The 23896-nt window shown below is 39.3% G+C and overlaps 1 protein-coding gene across 1 annotated transcript; it reads right to left on the bottom strand.

The window, feature by feature from the left end:
- Window positions 1-19797: 19797 nt before the first annotated feature.
- On the bottom strand, window positions 19798-23355 carry LOC135467424 (major royal jelly protein 1-like). The gene is made up of 4 exons (XM_064745197.1): window positions 23157-23355; window positions 20512-20675; window positions 20166-20409; window positions 19798-19976 (listed from the first exon to the last, which is right to left on the bottom strand). The coding sequence occupies exons 1-4, from the start codon at window positions 23353-23355 to the stop codon at window positions 19798-19800; spliced, it is 786 nt and encodes a 261-aa protein (XP_064601267.1).
- Between the last annotated feature and the right edge of the window lie 541 nt (window positions 23356-23896).

Here is a 23896-nt window from a genome sequence, read left to right as displayed (position 1 = left end):
CTCTTAACATATGTTTTAAGGCAAAGCTGTTGGAAACACCTTTCATATCATTAAAACACCACTGTAAATGTGCTTCCAGTCGCCATCCCTGTGTCTAAATTCTTGTTATTCACCAGCAGTTGCGCCATAATATAATGTTCTTTCTATTTGATGACACCCTGTGTCCATTATGATTAACCATTACCAAATTACCATTAGATAACCCCAATCACATTAAAGCCTAGTGTCCATCATGATTAACCATTACGAAATTATCACCAGATAACCCCAGTCATATCAAAGTTAGTTCTATTTGATGGCACCCTGTGTCCATTATGATTAACCATTACCAAATTACTATTAAATAACCCCAATCACATTAAAGTTAGTTCTATTTCACGACACCTAGTGTCCATCATGATTAACCATTACGAAATTATCACCAGATAACCCCAGTCATATCAAAGTTAGTTCTATTTGATGACACCCTGTGTCCATTATGATTAACCATTACCAAATTACCATTAGATAACCCCAATCACATTAAAGTTAGTTCTATTTCACGACACCTAGTGTCCATCATGATTAACCATTACGAAATTATCATCAGATAACCCCAATCATATTAAAGTTACACGTAACAGCTGTATATTCCCCAGATGATGAACCCATCAACAACTCGTAGCTACTGAACTGAAGACATTTGCGTAAAAATAATTCAGTTTTAATTCAACTATACATTTAAAGGAAAACATTTCACATGTCTTTTGTCGCAAAAGCAAACCTTTTCTTTTATTTTATTATTTATTTGACTTGTGTTTTACGCCGTGCTCAAGAACATTTCACTTATACTTGAACTCACAGCGACCGCATTGGTGAGAGACTCCTGAGTCATTGCGCCACGATGGCATGCTAACCCCCTCGGCCACGAAGGCCCCATGTCACCTTTTTAGCCAGATCCCATTAAAATAAAATAGGCCCAGGTCTGGAATCCGGTTAAGGCAATCGTTGTGCTATGATACTGTCATTTTATACTCAGGCGTATATATGTGCATTACACACACTGCATACACGCTTGTCCTCATTTGCGATGTCTCATATAAATATGTCACGTTGCAGTGTAAAATGCTTTCACAGAGACCATGTGTAATTTCAGTGAATTTGTAAACCCCACTTTCACAACGCAGTGCACATTTTTTTTAAGTATCCTCGTCTACCTTACACGGGAATGGTGAAATGGGATGGAGGAAACATGTACTTACATGAGTTGACGATGCGTTACATGCCATGATGATGTTTGAAATTCCAAGAAACCGGGAAAATAATGAATGATAAACAGGAAATAAGCACGACGACTCGGTTTCAATTCGATAGTAATTTTTTAATACATTGTCTTCTCTGAGATATGTTATAGTTAATGGAACGACAGTAGGCCTACGTCAAACTGTTGCTATGACGCACTGGTGTACTTGGTATGTTGTCTAAAACGTGGTATACGATCAATACAATCCCTTCGGTTACTGTGTCAGTAGAGGAAGTCGTGTAAATTTTAATGTTCGCTCTTAGCTAATACAAGGTAAAGGAGGGACTATACCTCACGGCCTCTATTCTGTTCAAGACCAGGAAGTCCAGTGGTCAATGGAGGTATGCCCTGTTCACACATTAGGCTGTCCTGCACTAACCTCCACGTGTGTCCATTGTTCTAACCGATGTGTGAAATTCCCGACAAGAAGTCAACGATAGCGCATGTGGCTGTGGTCGCCAGGAGTTTGGACAATGTGCCTTTGTAACACGAGGTGTAAATATCAACAGTTTAAAGGTGGAAGCTGCTTTCGAGTTGCATCAAATGTGCAAATGATTAACAGTTCTGGGATATATGGGTTTAAAGAGTCTTGAGAAAGCGGACCATGCATCTTGCTTTTAAAGAAAAGGACTGATGTTAAGAAGAAAATATCTAGGACTGCAAAATTATAGAAGAAGCTATATCGCGGGTTTAGACTATGCATTACGTATGTACATCTCAATCAGATAAGTGAATAATATATACCCCTTTAATCTACTGTTTGCATGCAAGGCGAGTCATAGATACTTCCAGGCTTATAACTTTAATTGTATGGAAAGCTTTCTTTAACGTTTATCGCGTCTTACGAAACCATTTGGTTACTTTAAGCTGTGCGATTTGATGTATCGACTCGTTGAATTTGACTAGTTGAATGAAAATAGGATAAAGGCTATTTCATATGATTTGAATGTAGAATTCGACAAATCCTATCGTGTGAGCGACACGTATGAAATCCTAGTTTTTCTATATAAAAGAATTCGGCGAGTTGATGCGATAAATCGCAGGCACGTATGAACGCGACTTCTGAGGCCTGATACAATTTACATAAATGTAAGTGGCTTAATACACGGGCAATTTTTCTTTCTGTCAGGTAAAGTGATAATAGAGTTCAGCGTACCAGGTCATGTGTTGACATTCCATCTGAGTCTATCTGATTTACCCGTGAATCTGCCCGGTATATCAAGATTTCCGTCTATGAGTGCCTGTCATCCCCGTATCCGCTGACACGATTTTTGTACCGATTTGACGGCCAATTACACTGTATCGATTAACTGATCTGGGTATGTTTTGTCGTCTGGCCATTAGCTGGAGGAAGTGCATATTATCAGCCTTCTGGGGCAGGAAGTACATATGTAGTTATATGGGCTAATATGAATTCAGTAAACTCTGGCTCTGAGATACATATATGGGATGTGTTATGTATCGAACCGTTACCAGCTCTATGGGGCTCTTTTTTGAGACCCTTAAAAAGAGTCTGCCAGAGAATTAAGCAGATAGATACATGTTCTTGTTCTCTATACAAGAGATCCTGTATTTGAATATCAATAAAGGCTATATTTTTCTTATAATTTACCTGTCCCGTCGTATACAAGTACTGACCCACTTACATATGTATACATATGGATACACGCAATAAGAGGTCACATGTGCGTAAGGTATTAAGTGTAATCACGTATCCCATGGGTTCAATGACCACCCTTGGCCTAGACCTATTTTTGTCTTTTATCCAGCACATCACTCAATGTTTACGTGTAGAAGTAGATAGCTGAAAACCGGCTATTACTGCATGGGTTGGTACTAATCCACCCAGTGTCGTATTTTTTCTGTTTTAAATCGACAATAGGCCGGATTTCACCGCTTTCTTTTGATCATTTGCTAGGGATCACCTTATCTTCGCTGCTTTGGTTTACTCTCAATCTAGAATTTCTATCTTCGGGAGAAAAGCATTGCCGAACACAAACCACGTACTGCACAGCTCCCATTTACCGAAATTAGGTTCAGTATTACAAGTTTGCTCTCGTCGTTGCCAAAGAAAATTCATTCCATCGAATACGTTACAGCATATTGATCTTCACACCATAAATGTAAGCCTTACCAATCTAAAAATGGCATCGTTTAAAACGCTATGTTTTGCAGCCGATAGTCACAGATCCGTTGGAACTACCGTTTAATACAACTAGTCAGTGTGGTAATCTGCTGGTGACAATTCCGAAATATAGAGAGCAGGGAAGATAAATATGAGAGCTAATAAGAAGATAGTCCTTTCCGCGCGTGAAAATTTTGCAACTAAACGGTATAAACGGGAGAATGTAGAACCTTCAGTCCTTGACACTTGGCTCGATCTAGTTAAGAAAAAGGTTGCGTATGCAATCCACCATATCAATATTATTGCTCAAGTGACACCCAAACAAGTTCTGGAGGATTTTACCGTGCGAAAGGTACTTGACGATTGTCAGAGAAAATACGTTATTGTTCCTCCGGACAAAGACCCTTATATATTATTTGTCTGCAAGTATTATTACTATCAAGTTTCTGAGGAGGAGTTTAATATAACAACTGCCGCAATATCAACGTATTCCATAACGGCCTATACTCTGGAGGAACTATTTAAAAAACATCAGTCTTTTCTCAATCAGAGGAGTACGTCCGTACCTTCCCGTCACACTGACATACCACAGCTTTACTTGATACAAAAAAATGCATAAATCACCATACAAAGCTCGATTTATTGCGGGGTCAAAAAGCTGCATGAACAACCAAATTTGTATCAATACTTTGTATTAACGAAAGCACTACAAGAAGTCATTCTGGAACAAGTACTGTTGTGAAATTGCAAAAAAATCAGGAGTGAAGTGTATGTGGATACTTAAAAACTCTACCTATCTTACTGAAAAACTAGACGCTCTAATACACTTAAAGTGTGAGGACATATTTACTTGGGATTTCTGCACTCTATACTACGATTCCTCACACGGACAGAAATTCATCACTAATTGTTTCGGCGTTTAATAAAACCGGTCACCGCTAAATTAATGTCATACATAAACCAAGCCTTCTTTTGTTCCACTACATATAAGGCTAACCATTCGTTGGATGTTTCTATGTTAATTGAGTTTCTTGAATTTCTCATTAATAACATCTATGTGAAATCCGGGGAACCATATGTCAACAGTGTATAGGAATTCCGATGGGAACAAACTGTGCCCCCCTTTTGACCGACCTTTACCTGTTCTCGTATGAATACGACTATATGCAGAAACTATTAACGAGTAATCCTCTCCAGGCTCTATCTTTCTCATTCACTAGAACGGCACATTGATGATCTTCTGGATTTAAATAATCGGTATATAGGAAAGGTTGTGGAGGATATTTATCCACCTTCAATGGATTCAAAGGAAACCACAGACTCTCCAGATGGTACATCTTATCTGGACCTATATTTGTACAAAGACCAAAACGGTTTCCTCTCTCGCAAACTTTACGACAAGAGGGGTAGTTTCAATTTAGACATTGTAAATTATCTTTAGTTAGATTCCGCGCTCTGCTCTGCTTCATGACTGTGTCTAATTCCGCTCAACCCGGGGTTAGTCGCCGGACACTCATGGTGTTGAATTAGATCGCCACGTTGGATATATGAACAGTTGCAGTCATAGCGCAGCTGACCTACATCTAGTTTGTTATCGACAACCGATATTCTAGCATGGTACATGATGTGAATACTGTACTTTATACACTTTTTTGGTTGTTTGTTTTATACGCCGTTTTTCGGAATTGGCCTTGCGATTATTGACCTGGAATGTCCTTACTGGACGGCTGGTATACGAATGTCTGTTTCGAGGCATAGATTCAGCACTGCTGGGTATATGAGTGTATCGCTAGATCAGTTGACCAACATTCGTGCGGCTAATAGCCTATTATCCTGCAGTTGCACTGCACAATAACCAGATCCCTTTTAAACCCATGGGTTCTAGTTTTATTAAGCCGCCCAGAGGAAAGTCTTTACCTGTGTATACATTTTGCAGCTGGAGCCCCTTATCTCTTACTCTATTCTATCGTATAAGTATACACGTAATATGACAGCACACTTGTAGTAAATAAGCCTAGCTGTATACTGATCTTTGACCTGGCGATTAAGCGGAATTGTCAGCTGTGACTTACAGTACATGTAGGGTTAAGGTCCATAGGACTGTAACCTGATAAAATGTGCCAGGTTAGAAAATGCCAAGGAGGTCACGTTTTGCGTATTAGCGTACAAATAGTTATTTTGAGAGTTTTGTGATAAATAGCGGTCCACTAATAGAAACCCGTGGTGTAAGTGCTAAGCCATGCCAATATTTTGCGTCACAGTGGAAAAACGGTAAAAACTTTCTTTGCAAAAATTTTCAGTTATATACATCCTCAATTTTAAAGATAAATAATGTCTCATGTATTTACCCCTTTCAAAACGTCTAGGCTTGCGGTTTCCTTCTCGAACATGCAGCTAGATTTATGTATTTATTTGTTCATATTTCACGCCGCACTCAAGAAAATTTTCACTTTTACGACGGCGGTCACCAATATTATGGGTGGAAAACATTGAACAGAGCCGTGGAAAAACCCACTATACAATCGGCATCTTGCTGTCATGCAGCGAGAAGATAGGAAACACAAAAAGTCGCTTATTTGGAGACAACACTAATACTGACATGACAGAATCATGGTTACATGCCATTAATTGGAATTTAACCAGAAATCGGATATTTTTGCACCAAAGCTGACAAAAATAATCATTATCAATAACCATCTTTATTGTTGTCTACATTCATCAATGGTATTAACATTACTGATTAGTTGACTTCAATAGGCCATTCCGTATTTACTCTTGCTATGTACCAAAAGAAGATATTCTGTTCACTGATGTCGACAGATCTAAACTCTACCCACATAACATGTAGAAACCTACTCAGAATGACAACTGATATACGTTGCAACATATAAGCGTCATGTGGCCATTGTTACACTATGGGCACAAATGACTATGAATATATACAGCTTTTACTCCGTATTTACTCTCGCAATGTACCAAGACAGGATATTGTATTCATCTATGTCGACAAATTCAATCACAACCTACCCACCATATAGGCCTACAAATCTAATACAGCGACAATATACGTGTCAACATATATAACGTCAAGTGGGCCGTATCACAAAATGCTACATACGAGCACCATAGACTGGATTCATTTTTTCAAACGCGTCAGCTGGTACGTGTATGTTCGGGTGAATAACAGTGTACGAGGTTACAACATGTAGGTCAAATGGGTTATTTTTGATCGTTGTTTTGGTGGAGTTCTAGTGAGGTAATGGACGTCCCGTTTGCTTGTGAAACACAGAAAGCCCACTATCACTATCAAGATCGCACGTACGCCACTCATGCAAGGTCAATGACCTCAACATCTTGGAAACATTTGCGCTTTATTGAGAATCGTAGTGTATAAATTTAACAAGACGCTTTCTCCAATAATGTCTCCTCATTGTGAAGAGAGCTGATGTTTGTCCGAAAATTGTCAGTTGTTGAAACCTGCACTGTGAGGAAAATGGGAACAAAGTCTCTGGATTTGTTCTCATGTATATACTGTTGGTCTGCTTTCTCCAAATGGTTGGTCTCCTTTCTCCAAATGGTTCTTCTCCTTTCTCCAAATGAATCTGAACAGGCTTCTTTGATTTAATAGTATATCTTCTGTATTTGCATCGTACGATCCTGCATTCAATTGGTTAAATCTGAGCGTAAAGGCATATTACCCAATGAAATAGTCACCAGATCTATATATTTTTTTGCCATTTCTACAGCAGCTAGGATAAATTGCCTATGAATTTGTTGTGTATACATGAAAAGAAATCTGTCTATGTAGGTTTATGGGCTTGAGAGTTCCTACGACCAAAAATGTGTGGAGAAGTCTGGCAGATCGTCACTAAAAACATCCCAAGCCTGGCGATACCTCAGGATCAGACATAGGGATAACATTGATCTGCCGAGAAAAGCAGAAGGTGTATTGATCTCAATTACAGAAGATAACCAACAATCTGAAGTCCGAATGGAACATCTTTCATGATAAGTTGCTGCAGTAGTTGCCAGCTACGGGCCATTTAATACGTAGTCAATAATACTGACAGTAAGGAATTCTGATGACCGTTTACTATCAAAACGTAAAAACAGACATATGTATACCAGTGGTAAGCCATAATTGACACTCCAAGTCAATGAATCCCTACACACCAATATTAGGAAATTTGGATAGGTTTATGTAAAGAGAAACAGTCAACTGATGCCGAAAAGACGCAAGGAATCTTCTGAGCGTACACATTTAATCAGCATTCAGAATCGTGTAATATGGTAGTATATAAGTTATCAAAGTATACATCTTGGTCGCCCTGTGATTGCAACAGTTCATATATTCAACGAGGCGATATGATATCTAAGTGGGTGTAGAAATAGCCCCCTAGCCCAAGGTTAAGCAGTTAGGCTCAGTTGTGCCAGAAAATCTTGTGCCAGGACATTCTGTCCATTTTTACTTACACCAGTATTGCAATTGTAAATTTAAGAAGTGAAAACGTTTGAGGAAATATCACTGACACATTATCTATTTGTAGCAATACCTTGTAAAGTTGATTGAAATCACAATACACAAGTCATGGTGAAACAAATGCTAGATATGTACACGCCATATGCAAGACCCTTCGGGATTTTGCTATCCAAGTAAGACCAATTAACAATGTGCTTTCGTATTTCTACAAATACAAAACGAAGTACCAATTGGACATTCTGTAGTTTCCTTTAAATCTTGCGAAGTGCAATGTATCTCCTTCAAATTACAGTTGTTGCTATTGTTTGTGGGTGGTTTAAATCTAGGTCATAAATGTAGCGTCTATAAAGTGAATGAGAAGGATCGAGCCTGATAAAGATATCTGATCCTTTATACCTCCTTACAAGTCCGATAAAATGTATAGAAAGCTGCTCAGGCGTCCTTATACCACTTATATATATAAACAGTTTATATTTAGGCAGGCTAACGGAATGAAAAGATTCTACAGTGAAGCAGCACTATAGCTGCATCCAGATTGAGATCGGCCCTACACAAGCCGGTAGACACCGTTCTGATGTTATTTAAATAATGCTTACTTGAAACATAATAAGTTATTTGTCCCGTTACGGTACCGGAGGAGACTATATAGGTTTACATCTCGTCTGTCAATCCGTCTGTCACCCATAAATCAGCTGTTTTTTCCCCTAAAAACGGTTAACCCTGTGGAACTGAAACTTGATACATAGCTTCAACATGACGAGATACCGATCAGATTAAAGTCCCGGACATGTTGTCCTGTATGGAATATGACAGAAAGTCCTGATTCTGTACTGAAACCTAGTACCTGACTTCACCGAAACAATTTACTGACCAAATTCGAGCTTCGGACTGTAAAATTATGGCCGTCTTTATTTTGATATGGCCGAAGACAAAGCTGTTACATCCTGGCGGCTCAAACCGATAGGTGACACCAGAATGCTTGTTAACATTTGTTTTACCATGCTGTATCATCTATATAATATCTATGATACCTTGCATCAGAAATTCCCCTGTCTTGATTGCAAGATAGTGTCCACTGGAAAATAAACATGGGTCGTATATAGATCTTTGGTTTTACACATGCAGGTGGCGGTTGCTATGGCAACCAAATGCAAGCTTTATTATGTGAAAGGAAAGGTTTCAAACAGTGTAGTGTTACATAAAATAATGTTTATGTTATGTGAGGTATGACCTTCAGCATGCAAAAGCTATTAGGATGAGGTAAAAAGGATTTTGTACTGAGATGCTAACAACGATAATTTGCACGCGCTGTTTTTCATCTCTAAATTATCTCAGACAAATAAGCGGGAATATGACAATATCATCATTTATTCAGTATACATGTACTTGGCTCAACATGTGAAAGTGAAAGCATTAGCCCGCAAAGATCACATAGACATGTGCTTCCTGCTGGAAGTTCTTTCTGTGTGCATCGTATAATAATTTTTAAAATCATCTTATTGCATTTATTGCCGTTATCAATAATGTTATCTTTTTTTTGTATTTTTCATTTTTGTTTTAGTTGAGTGATATTTTTATTTTATTTATTTATTTCATTGTTGCTCGACGCTGAGTGAAATAAGGCCCTAAACAACTACGCTATGGTTTATATTGAGAGTTCGAAGCTTCATCAATCTAGCTCTGCATCAGAAGTATCATTTTGTATAATGTAAACATATTTGGGAAAGGTGTAGAGCACAATCCAAATAAAAAATTAATAATTATAGCCTTTAACTGATAATGAATAATATGTTGGATAACTGAGATTTACATACGAAAAATGTTTTCACAGGTGTAATTATATACATGGATAAATACATTAATCACATTTGAGTTTCCTCAAACCAGTGACTTGTCAAGGACAATATTTCCTGGCTATAGATGTTATTTTTCTGTACAAGACAGAGTCCTTGTGGCGACGTAAAATGGCAGAAGTATGAGAAATGACCGAGAAAACAGCACGTCTGACCTTTTGACTTTTAACACACCGACTGGCACACGTCTTTTTTCTTTTCATGGTGCCGTTAGTGACAAAGACTTCAACGGCAGTATGCATTATAAACTCATGGATTGTAAGTTGCCCTTTCACATTTGGACCTATTAGGGGAAAACAGCCCCTAATACAACTTTGACTTGGTCAGTCATTATGTCTGTTAGTTAGTTTTGTTCTTCAAATGTCGACAGCAAGACCTCTGTATTAGTTTTAAGCCCAGGTGGAAGAGGAAAAAAAAGCATGTCGCATTCTCTACTGGTCCGTGTGGCAATTTGGCAATATTTGTTATTTGCGGTGTTTAAAAGCATGTCAGTGTGTGGTTCTGGGCGATCTGGGTTTTCCGTGGGCTGTTATCTAGAGTCGGCTGACTGTGTTGATACGGCCTGGCGACACAAGGGTGAGAATTTCTCGGTATGCGGCTCTATAGGATGGAACCCTCAAGGTTTTGGGGAGCCGGTAGCACCTGGGCGGGGATTGGCAGCGCTGTGTCAATCCGGGTATTCCCCGTGTAATCGAGTGTGCTCGCACGGGTGACTTGCATTACCTCTAATCTTTGCTTGCCTAACATGGATTGCCACCGTATTTACAGGTTTGCCGGAGGCTTTAGCGAGGGTAACCAGATAGAGGGCGCATTGAGCGGGTCTAAGCGATAAGGAAACATGCGTAATAAAGACAGGGAAGTGGGGTCTAGCCGCAACATGAACTTTGTACACTAAAGGTATAAGCTCCTGCAAAAAACATGTAATGAAATGAAAAAATAAAAAAATAACTTATTTGTAAACAAAAATTTTTGCATCTGCTGTAAAATATGACATGAAAACATCACACCAATCTACGCTGTAATAACAAATGGTGCGTTTTTTTACACTGAAATTTGCTGGCAGCATGTTTGTTTGGTAGACAGACAGCATCATTTTGCCCATAGATTTACAGCCAGCTTCGTAGGTGCGTAACCAAGGTGCTGTGAAAGTACATCATCACCTAACCTTTTTTTTCGTAAATAGACTACTGTAAATGTGAAAAAATAAACCAATCGTATAAACACCAGTATGATGTAGTCTACCGATAATTAAAATTAAGGTTAAAATAGTAACACATGAAATGTTAGTACTGTTATTCTAAAGCACATTATTTTGAATTTGTTCAGTAATATATATATATATATATATATATATATATATATATATATATATATAATATATATATATATATATATATATATATGTATATATACAGTGTTGTTATGCTAAAACTGCTGCACTACGTACACTTAAAATTTTAATGACGAGGCCATCATGGCTTCCAGCTGTACAGGGTTTTACTCAGTCGCATAAAATGATCGATCTTGACAGATCGCTCCCAAATATACTGAATATATAAATATCACATCTGGGAGGCCACATTGAATCACTCTGTCACTGGTAATGCATGTAATCCATCGTCTTAATTACCCTTATATAAAACTGTCTGTGAGGGTTTGCCGATAGAGCTGCGTCCCAGTCCGCAAAACGCATGATTGATTATGCCCATTGGGCTGTGAACATTAGTACTGTACTGATTTATTGACGTGTGAGCCTATAAGTTTATCAGACGCCTTGCCGGGCTATTTTTTATGGACATCTTGCGTGATATAGTTTGTGTCTCACCCGTTATGATCAAAAGTTTGATGACTTGTCTGTACCTGACTAGATCTTATGCGAAATGGTCAAATGATTATATATCCTTTATGTATCCTGCACCGTTATATATCTATCACAACGTTCGTGCTATTTGTCATCGGCCTGTTATATCTGGCACGGATGGATACCGTAAGAAGCTGATCCATTTTGGCTCATGTCACGCGATTACCACATCAATTTTATTGATTTACTTAGTTGATGCTTTACGCCGTGTACTCAGTAATTTACAAGTTTATGTAAGCCAGGTTTATGTAAGCCTGTGACAGACAAATCCAGAGAGATAACATTTACTATATGCTGTGCTGTAAAGAACGGAACATTTCCGCTCGGTAAAACCCCAGTCACCACAAGGTTCGATTTCCTCCCAGGTCTGCTGATATTACGCCATTGTCACTCACTATATAGACTGTTCGATTTCCAGCCCGGGTATTAGACGGTTACCGATGGTATTGTTTGATTTTCCGTTGAATATAATGCTCTTACCAAATTAATAATATACTGAATTACTGTGTGTCACAGCTGCTACCTTATTATTGTACCTGTGCGATCTCACTCCACTCGTCACTACAATATATCAATTCTAGTAGACCACGGTCATTTATTTATAATTATGTACTCATTAACACAGAGATATCGATGAACTTCAAATCGTCTAGTTCTTGGCATTTGTTCATGTTTATAGATCTGGTCTGAATCACGTTGCAAATCCTTCGATGCACGATGGCTGTGGTCCAATATATTAATTACGTTCGAAAACACATTAATGATATTATTATACCTTGTATATACACCTCCAAAACCCTATAGCGTCTATACCAAAATGCGTCCCAAAATTTAAGGTCATTTACGTTACTGAGAGAATTACACACACTATGGCTTTGTTTACTTTCTGCGGTGAACTACACAGATTTCGATCACTCTCAGGTGGCAATGAATTGTCAGTTACTGTATCGATTGTACTGGGTATGGGCTCTCGTTGCCGCTACAGAGTGTTAAGCAAAACAAGGGGCTGTAGTGGAAGCCATTAATGGACATCATATCAATCAGCCCTCAGCGGCTTCTGAATTGCACTCTGGTCTCATCATCTGTTACACAGTACAGTGCTCCACTTCCTCCTGTTCGTTGTTTTCGTCTTCATCTCATGCAGGCGACAGCCTATGTATTGATCCGGGATGGACTCGGCTCCCTCCGCATTGCTTCACCGATGTCATTATGACCTGTGTGGAAAACACACGGATAAGGAGCTCCCAAAACAAGAGTATTTCTCTGAAGCAATTTCACCTCTCCTCCCAAGGGTAGGGATAGAGGTGGTGGGGTGTTGGTGGAGAAATGGGGTATGTGTTATTAGATCGGTAAAAACTGATACTGTGTTGTGAAATTTTAGCTTTGGAAAAATGAAGATTATATTCTTTTTGTTCCTGTTTATGCACTACGTGATAATCCTTATGCAGTGTAAGCCATAGCCTGTATGAGAACGGCAAATATATGTTTGTTCTTTCAAAGCCCTATTCGGCTTTCACACTGTGCACAGCCTCCCGATCAATCACTGGGCATAGCTCTGACAAAACGGACTACGTTACAGCCTAACTGTAATTAGCTGCTTTTTTGTGATTCCTGTTAGAGTGATCTCCCCTCCTACCATCACATTGAATTGATTGTATACATTGCATCAACATATGAGCTTCAGGGCGTATTACATTATAGATTCTGCATTGCAAGTTACACATCGTCCGCTGTCAAGCATCAGACCCGATTCCCTCACCATTCACACCATGCCGAGAACACGACAATCGCGGAACAGTTTAAATATATTATACAGTATGTCTACAGAGATGACACATTGTGTTCCTCCAATGACAATTCCTTGTGGCCAAAATGCATGGTGACCAACTGTCAGCCCGCATTGAAGTGCAGCGTGCTAGGCTTCTGTTGCAGTTCCTGTCAGGTTATTGTGTTGTGTACCCTTTGGAACTGCCTGTACGGATGGTTTATCCAGTTGGCAGTCTGCACACTCGATTCTGTGTAGCGTGATGGAGTTGTCGGTGGCAAACAACAGAGTGAATTTTTGCTTCGCAATAAATGTCTATTGAAGGCACTGTCATATATTCACGATATAATTCGTAAGACAAGTTTCAAATACCATTAGACGGAAGAACATTATCCTATGGGTTTAACGCCATACGGTATATTTATAGCCATTTTATCAGCTACACCTATTACATACCAACTTAACCGCAGGTTGGCAATCGACCTGAGCGACATTTTCTATCTAGCTGCATAGCGTACTACCCACCTAAGCCGGATCCAAGCTGTGTAAAAGCTTTTATCGTTATCTGCAGTGAACTATTTACTATCATCTGTGCTTTACAAGCAAGAACTATACAGAAACAGTGACGTATCTGCATTGCAGAAGGAAATAAAAAATACTCCGTCTGGACTGATGTGTTTTAGGCAAGCAATTTTCCCCAGGAAGAGAATAGTCACCCCCGATGCTTTCTAGTAATGTTAATTTGAACAGAAACTCTGTTGTTTAATTGATGCTAAAATGTATTCTGTTATTGTGGCAGATTATTCCGTTATATCTATCACACACATTTTAACACTCAACATAAAGATTGCAATACACTAATATGATAATATGTTATAATAACAGAATACATTCTAGCAACACTCAGACATAAGAACTTTTGTTGAAAATAATAGGTTATTATTTTTTTTGAATGCATACCAGTACGGCTTGACTGAACGAAGTGTCATGGGCGGTGACAATTCAGAACGATATATAAGTATATCGGCACTGCTTCTATAGGACGCATGGCCAAAAATACTGCTGAAATGTGACTTTCGTCAAACTTGAGATACGCGATGTTCAAATCGATCACTTTACCAGAGATAGATAAAACGACATTTCCAGCTGTGCCTGAACACGGGTGTTACACAGGCTACACCGACATCTTAATCAGGACGGTTCAAATCTGGAAAATGCGGATAACACCTTTCCTAGCTTATATCCGATATATATTATCGATGTAGACTTGCGTATGAGATGTTTCCAATGACAGACTGCTTTGAAAGTCAGGAACAGGTTAGATTAAGCTATCAGAACCTATTAATCAAGTTTGTACATTGAACGCCATCAGCGGCTGGGTAATCCTGCTTATAACGAGATCTGATGAGGCTATATAGACGTAGCCAGCTTCTGGTGATTAATCATTAATCTGGCGATTAAGGGGTACAGATGATTGATTAGTCTACCAAATCCTTTTGACTGGCGTTCATATAGGCCTTAAAGGTTAGGCTAAGCATCTCAGTCCTACCTGACGATCGTTTCTTTGGAGAAACAGGCTTATCTGTACCGTTCATTCGTCTGCCTTTCCGGTTTTTAACCCTCATGTCCGGAAGATGAAAGTGAAATTGTGTTGTTCCCAATTAGGCGAGTGTTGCTGTGTGTCAGCAGGACATTTTTCTGGTCTCCATATGTTTCCTTCATCTTCCTCCACACCAATGTGTCCTAGCTCACTGTTGGTATATCAATTCCAGTACTGTCTAAAAAAAACCCGCCTTTATTATCTGTGAAACCTGTGAGATGAGAACACCAAAAAAATGCTATTCAGGCAAATTTTTGTTGACCCACATAGCTCATGCAGCTGCTTGAAAGCTTGAGACTACGTTTAAAACATACGTGAAAATAACATACATGTTGACAGGCGACAATTTTCTTGAAATAAATCAGAAGACAAACCGGTGGTGGTTAAAATCACCATGGCAACAACTAACTAGTTATAGAAGTGTCTCCTGATCGGCGAAAATAATTTCTGTCACCCGGAATCACAGCAATTAACTTGACACTAACTTTGGAAGCATTATCTTATGGAAAGAACACTCAGTCACAGCACTTTTGTCAAATATTCTCTAATATCTGACCAATCATTGCCCTCCTACTCGTTTTCCGGAAACGTTTTTTTTTTCTTTTTAGGTGCTATTTCACTTACATGTATACGTCGACACATATGTATGCCGTGAGTAATCTTAACGTACACAGGTTGAATCTTTGGTAAAATGTTCAGCCTCTAAATAGCTTTTTAACTTATGGTGAAACGTGTGGATAATTTGAGACTACATGTAATTCATTTAAACAGCGTGCCGTTTAATAATTAATAATGTAGGCTATTGTTGATTTATAGATAATACAATCATTACCATCAATTCATATTTGCCCAATATGTGACCGACAAAAAATAAAACACCTTATTACAGACCATAACTTGACACACTCTGCACTTTGATTAACACCATCTGTCTAGTGACTCTGACAAATTAGATCAAATGCTTCAATGGTTATTATCCGAAGATATTCACAGAGGTTAGGCCTGTTTCTACTGGCGTTTAGCAACTTCACGGAAGAAGCTAAGGTACACGGACAAATTCTGATGAAATTTTATGCACCAATCCATTGCATTCTGGTGCTCACCCGAATCTGTATCCAAGTATCTTTTAAACGATTTACCATCGTTTTGGACACGCTGTATAGTTTTGCTTTATCTGGTAATAGTGGTTAGCACAGTATTCTCCCTTTGTTGGAACTCATTCTTCAACCCGTCGAGGTTGACCGCCCTCTTAGTGTTTTAGAATTTGAATATTTTGCTGTGGGGGTGATATACGCTCCTTGCCTTCCTCAGAGAATTATTGATAACAAACACATTTTGTGACGACGAAAATGACGAAATTAGACAAGAAATTCTTTCAATGTGAGGCATTGCAACCCACACACTTCAGCAGAATTAAGGCAATTAACGTCTTTTTGTCACATTTAATTGGTCTGAGTAGCAGAAAAAGAGTCGTTCGGGCGCAAAATAGGAATTATGAAATTCAAGAGGTATGGAGTATATATTTCAGTCCATACAGGTTTTCGTGTCAAATTAGAAATGTCATTCATCAAAATGTTCTCTATGTCCTGTAGGAGATATGTCTGCCATCATGTTGGATATACAATGGCTGAGCATGTAATAGTTTTCTAGCCAGTGGAGATTAAAAACAGTATACTTCAAACTTCTAACAAACGACCATTACCTTTTCTACACTACAGGCTACGGGTATGCTGTTTGACTGTAGGCCTAAACTGCAACACATTGACCATTATGTTGATTTAGAGTTCAGTTAACAGACGGGGAAACTATTGTCTTTCTCATTTAAATAATTTGCATGGTATGCATGTCCAAAATGATGATAAGTGTATCTTCTACAGTTTGGCGCATGGCATTCGTGCACCGAAATCAGCCACTTATATATGAACCAACATTTTTTTACGGTGTACCTAAATTTTCCAATAGGCGCCACCTTAACAATTGTGATTGTACAAAACATATTCGGTCACTCAATCCGTACACGCCGAGCTGAGCGTATGTACTCCATAGCCATGTACGTGTCGTCACTCTTTGGCCTTTTTTTTTTAGAATGGGTAGATCAAATTAAATACGACCAAAATATATACGGCATACTCTGGCCTTATTATCGTTTGGCAGAGTTGTACAAAGGAGCGTGTTGATAACATTAATACATTTCATCACTGTAAAACCAAGCGTTTAGGAAATGAACGTATAATTAAACACATAAATATAACAGATTTTAAACATTTCGGTACGTTTAGTTATGTGCTTATTTTATTGACATGATGTTTATTCTCTTAAGCACAAAGTTTTTTGTGAGTGAAAGCAAGGAGATGTTTACTTCATTAACATAACATTTAACGTTAATCATACTGTTTAGTATAAATAAACGCCCTGATGTGTTTATATCTTAAACACTTCCATCTATAGCCTGTAACAGATTTTAAACACATGGAGGTGTTTATTTTGGTATAATCTAAAGCCGCTTACAACATGCTTCATGTCATGTATATGGTCAAACATGTGAATGAATCAAATCAAGAGTTCGTTGATAAGATACGCATTCATGGGATTCAGCTCTTCAATGCCAATCAACTATTGCTAAAGTAAAGGTTTATTTAAAATAAGACAATTCGTTCAACACTCTTCACCGCACGTAACCAATATGAGTGAATGCTTGGAGTTTAACCTCGTACGTAACATTTTTCACTCACACATATGACCCTTTAGGGTGCACGTAATGTGTCTCATTGCTGTAGGACGGATTTCCGTCGATCTTGTATCAGGTTCTGCTTCACTGAAAAAGGACTTATCGAAGGCAAGTAAGCGGCCCCAAGCGAGTCATTATATTGATACGGGTCAACCAGTTGTTGCACTATCCCCTTAATGCTGAACGCCATGTTCCTCTTTTCAGGTCTTAGGTGTGACCCCACCCAGGGTTGACCCTGGATCTACGGCTCTACCAAATCAGCTATCGGGGCCGGTCGTAACCAATATGACTTACCCGTTCATAAAGCATATCCAATGCTCTTCCGAGATTACACCTAGTGGAGCTGGTTTGATGCACAGGCCACTTACTTCTTCCATTTGCAGACGCGTGCATTTTACAAATTTATTTAATGTTAATATTTTTATGAATTATTAGTACCGATTACTAGTATTACAGGACAGGACTTTTAATTGGAACAGCATTTTGGTTATTAATGTAATAATTTGGTCCGGAACAATTCTGTTTTCATTATTTTTAGTCTTGTGTCAGCCAAGGAAACTGAGCACACTGTGAAACCTATCATACAGAAAAGATAATTTCCTCGGTATGTACGTACACGGACCTGACTTATTGTAGGTCGCCTCCTTCTGGTATGGGAATCATGTCTACCTTAAACACCAGGCCTATTGCGCTTTGATCTTTCTCATAAACCTCTGCACACTGTGGTATACCATAACCCGCACGTGTCTCCCTTTCGATTTCCGGCCATGATGTATAAGGAACCGCAAATTTTCCCGCAGCAAATGCTTTTTCATTTTACACTGACCTACACTCGGGCAATTACTTAGAGTTAGATCTTTTTCAGGAGGTAGCCTCTTCCAACCAACTATGAGTTCAAGTACAGCTCATCCCGGCTTCCTCTCCGGCCGTACGTGGGAAGGCCTGCAGCAACCTGCGGACGGTCGTGGGTTTCCCCAGGGCTTGGCCCAGTTTCCTCCCACCGTCGTATAAGTGAAATATTCTCGAGTACCGGGTACAACACCAATCAAATCAAATTTTCCTAGCAGATATAAACACGAAATGTTCAGGGCCTATGGCTGTCTTGTGCATGGTTTATACATTCTTGCAACCATGTTGACAGGAGAACGTTGTTTCACTGCCTTGTCTTACATGACTTAAGTTGCTTTCCGTCAGATGAAGCGTCGCTGAGGTGTGTCCATATAAACCGTCAGTCACAAAAATGAACCACAATTGCCAGATGTGACAGTTTTACGAATTCCTTGCATATTTTTTTATCTTGCCTCACCAGTAACATTATTATTGGATACGTCATAAGAAACCCACGTTAACTTTCTTTTCTTTACACTCTAAGAAAGATTGGTTCTTCAAGGCACACGACTAAGTTCTTTGGCATGCTACACAGGTGGAAGGAAAGTTAGAACCAAATAAGGAACCAAATGTAAATTTTTTTCGCTGCACCGAGCTCTTCGACAAGCAGCCACGCGCAAACAGTTTATAGACGGGGACCATCTTTAAGGGTTGAGGGCACCAGAGTAAAGCAGTACACCATTTCTATTAGGATAATCCTGCGGTTGCTTTTTAAGTCACCAGGGGCCGGTTTCATGAAGCGTACTTAGTAAAAGTAGCGTACTTAGTGTGAGTAGCCCTTAGCTAAGTGCACTTTATAGCTCTACCACACACGGGCTTACTTAACTAAGTGTGCTACACGAAATCGGCCCCTGATGTAAACAAAGAAAAATAAAAACAAAAAGCTTTTTCTACTCATTTTGTGTCTTTGATATGTTGCAATAAATCACTTCTTTTCATATGAGCATCAGTAAAAATATATTTTTTTAATTAAGTGCTTTCAATGTGGGAATATACCACTAATAAAAACTTTATTTTGTATTTAGCCGCCGATTTTGTTCTAAGAGTACATTGTGTTTCAATTAGCGTTCATGTTAATTTTTTTTGAATTAGTACATGTACTCGAAGTACATGGTTATGCCGTATTCTGCAAAGTAATAATGGACTTTTTACTTGACCATATAGAGGGTTGCATACAGGCAAAAAGACAGGAGCGTCTGTGCCAACGTTACTCGGCTAACTGCATTTACGTCCTCCCTCTTTACAAGGTAGCGCTTTTCCCCGATGTAAGTGCGAATGATCCTTGAAAAATCGAGGCTGCCCAAGAAAGATGCGTCCAGCATTTGAAGCGGTAACCCACAGGTACCCGTCCTGATCGATTGCCATTGTATCGGGCCTCGCTATTTTTTGGTCATCTTTAAGGAGGGTATCAAGTGTTGCCTCCCCTTTCGACCCACTCGGCGTCGATTTGATGTCGCTGGCAACGTTCCAACGCATAACGGTACTGTCGTTGAGGCCTCCGTAGTACAGGTTATTATGTGCGTAGACCATGCCGTCAGACTGAGATTGTTAAACGCCGACGACACGAATAGCAGAGGATATACTAGAGGCTTGATTTCGAAGAACACCAGTGGGGACTTGATGCAACTTCAACACGTTGATCGACGAGAAGTACACGTAACGGAAATCCGACGACATGGCTATTCCGTTGATGCCAAGTTTGGGATCGAATGGTGTTCCGTCGATATCAACTGGTAGGCTTTCTCGCGGCGCCATCGATTCAGGGTCTTCGAGTCGGTAAGAACGCTTTCCTTTTACATCGACCACCACTATGGCAGGATTAATGATCTAAAGGTAACCGACGGTACCGTTGACGTAATCTAGAACAACGTCGTTAAGAAAACTGTTTTTTCTCGGAACAACTTCCGCCGGAAATGTATAACGAAGTACCTCTTTCTTGGTCTCTAAGTTATATCCAACGACTTTGGCGGGACAAGAGTTTCTTGTGGCATTGGGTTCGAATAATGCTGTCCGACCACCGTCTATGGCCCACATTAATCCAGTATTTGGGTCAATTTCCATAGATTGCATAAATTGTAAGCCATTACAGTCTTCTGTAAAAAAGACAAAAAGGCATTCATTGTTGAAAAAGAACATCTCGGCTGATTGACAAATTGATGTACTTGTAAACAATCTGAGTCACTGATTGATGTATTAGAGGAAAAGAAAACATTTGAATAGTATTCTAACCGCATTTTCTTTGCAATAATGTAATCGACCAACACATCGATGTGCAGAGCTTGTGGCGTTATGTGTCACTTTTATACGAAAGGCGATTTTGGTAGAGCTGAATATGGGCAACAACACAGTGTTGTATAGGGATGCTGTTTCAGTTATAGCGTTCAACTTCCTTCCTTAAAAACACGATTTTATTTTTACACCCAAATGAGGCATATACACAGCCTCAAAGTATAGACCATCATGGATGTACCACACTGAAATTTCTTTCGTAATAATACATATGCTTTTCCACCACATAGATGAGTTTTATGTATAAGTGAGTTTAATTTAAATATATATAATATATTCCTGTATATTTTTCTAAAACTGGGATTGTCTCTCTGTCAAAAGATATAATTCTGCTGTGAAGAAGCACTGAACCTATCCGAGCCTATCCGTTTTCCCAGTCATTGAAGTAAATATTGTTTAAATCACTTAGATATGGAAACAGACTGGAATTTGAGGGGCTAGATGAAAATGCTTCCAAACTCAGGGATTTACAACTCTAAGATGAGATATATGACATTACTTAGGATTAAATCTCACCGGTCTAAAGTATAGTAAAGAGGGCTAAAACACACTTTATCATTTCTACGTCTAGGGGGATTATGGCCTTTATTTGCGATACTGCTAATTTCAAACGTGTTGGCTTGGCGTTCAGCATGAAGGGGACAGTGCAACAACTGGTTGACCCGTAGCAGTATAATGACTCGGGCGAGGTGAAGCAGCACTAGATAAAAGAGCGGTGGAAATCCGTCCTGCGACAAGGAGGCACATTACATACACCCTAAGGATTCCTTGGTCGTCATATGACTGAAAAATTGTTGAGTACGATGTTAAACCCCAAGCACTCACTCACTCACTCAAACGTGTTGACTCAGCAACTCTAAGCTACATTTTCAAATCGGCGAGGATGATGACGATGATTTGCGCCAAGCCAACATGCTAAGTATGCTTAACATAAAAAAAGAGAACAAAAAATATGCACAAATTAGAATACACATATGAATTACAGGTGAAATATCACCTTCAACTTCTTAGAGGCAACAAATGCATTGTTCTTTAACACTTTCATATTTCAAATTTTGTTTCTAAAATGTCACACTTTGTGATTACGGACTCAAATTATGCTCAGGTACTGAGAGGTATGCTGGTGACATCTCCCTTTACAATCCCCATTTCTATAATAAAGTTTTTAATCTCCAACTAAGCAGCCGCTATATGGCTACAATCCACAACTGTAATCCCTGGTTATTTTTGGATATATTTTTCGTTTATTGTACTTGTTATGTGGTATCCTTTTGTACATGTGGCAGAGGCTTCAAAGTTTCATTCTAGGTGCAAACTTGTCTGTTTTTCCAGGTAATGGTCGTAGATGCATACTAGGCAAAAGTAGTGAAATGTCCTGTTTTACCGGCTTCTGCCTGAGTGGCTTTGACCCCTATCGGCTGTAAAAAAATTTTAGGGACAGTGATGTGAGACCAGGCGTTAACATGTAAGTAAATGGAAAATCAATTGTGGACTGTGGCCATATGCAGTGTCGCTTTGTCAAGTGACTTACAAATAAGCCATGAATGCCCATTCTAAAATGGAGCTAATTTTACTACCTTTGACGGTTCTACGTCGTGATATCAGCTTTAAGATATATACGACCCATTTTATTTCTGTTGAATTTCTTCCAGAGGTCAACTGCCAGCAGATCGTCAACAGATCGTCAACAAATTCAGTGAATTTCCGTATACTAGAGCATCGTTGAACTTGTGCTGATCAAATACTGAATACAAGTGACAAACTCATCTGATCATGCCCCCCGAACATGACCCAACAGGTCAAGAAAACAAGAAGAAACGATCGACTTTGTTGCCTTTGTTAAACCATACTATAGTGCGGCCATGTTGGGACTAGGCCTACTTATAGTGTAAATCTCATTCTTCTTCCTTCGCTGGTACATCGTTCACTTTTGTTTCACGTGCAATTCTAAGTGTACTTTGAAGCCAGGATGTGAATAATTTATTGGCAACTTTCAAAAATGCTGCCAATGGCTGGTTGCTGCGTGCGAGAGCCATTATAGTTTTGTCTATAGAGGTGCTCCAGAGTTCTCGCGAGACGCGGGCTTTGAACAATGCATCTACACTGTTCCGCTCATGACAGAAACTACACCATACAGAAGCCGAAACAAATTAACTGATCGCCTGTAAAGCTGCACATTGACCTCTGGACGCCAAAAAGAAGATATACTTATGGGCATGGCGTTCATATCCCGTCACAGACAAATATTTTCAAAAAATAACTATTAAATATTTTAAAGTTGTTACCTATGGTGTAGTTGTCCCAGTCAGGGAATGGCTGCATGACGGCTTCACCATCTTTGGTGACAATTTTATTCAGCGAAGCAGGGACTCCGTCGAAATATCGGGGCATCGTTGCGTACACATCCCCTTTGTATACCTTTATCCCAGACACTCCGTTGTTTTGGGGAATGTATTTTCCTGTTTGGATGAAGGCTTGTCTCATGGCCTAGTCCAGTCGTAATCTATGCTCGTCCAGCTGTACTTTGGTGGTGCCGGCCTTTTAGTGTCAGCAGCATGCCCGAACGCCAAGTAAAGCGCGGCTGTCCAAAGCTGAACAAAATGCATCCCGACTTTTTAGATAAGAACGAAAAGTCTTCCCTTTGCTGTTTTAATTTTTTGCACAGCGTATGCAGTAAGTGACGTCAGCTTGCACGTGCGGCTCTTATATTTGCTGAGACGCGCTAACGTTCAAGTGAACTAGAGTTATTACGTTTGACAGAATGATTCAAATGGATTGGCTTCGCTTACCAATGATTTCACTTACAGTTTAGGCAGGTTGGGCTAACATATATGCCAGCAGTGATGACTTCGCAATTTGTAGTATATACCCCCTTGGTCGGAATTTACTATCAAAATGTACATAGAGCATATAACACAACTGAGTGTTTAAATATACATTCATGTTTCACGATTACGGAAATATGTTTTTGACACACATCTATTGCAAAACAGAATACAGATCACAGTGGAGAGAAAACATCCAA

This window comes from Liolophura sinensis, chromosome 6, assembly GCF_032854445.1.
Source record: "Liolophura sinensis isolate JHLJ2023 chromosome 6, CUHK_Ljap_v2, whole genome shotgun sequence".
Classification (NCBI taxonomy): domain Eukaryota; kingdom Metazoa; phylum Mollusca; class Polyplacophora; order Chitonida; family Chitonidae; genus Liolophura; species Liolophura sinensis.
This window is presented reverse-complemented; position numbering and strand designations above follow the sequence as displayed.

What these genes read in the sequence shown, in the direction of transcription:
- LOC135467424 (XM_064745197.1), bottom strand. Translation starts at nt 23,355, where the DNA reads ATGAGACAAGCCTTCATCCAAACAGGAAAATACATTCCCCAAAACAAC. An exon ending in CTGGGACAACTACACCATAG is followed by an intron (nt 20,676 to 23,156) that starts GTAACAACTTTA and finishes TCTTTTTTACAG; the next exon opens with AAGACTGTAATGGCTTACAA. An exon ending in TCTTCGAAATCAAGCCTCTA is followed by an intron (nt 19,977 to 20,165) that starts GTATATCCTCTG and finishes CCCTCCTTAAAG; the next exon opens with ATGACCAAAAAATAGCGAGG.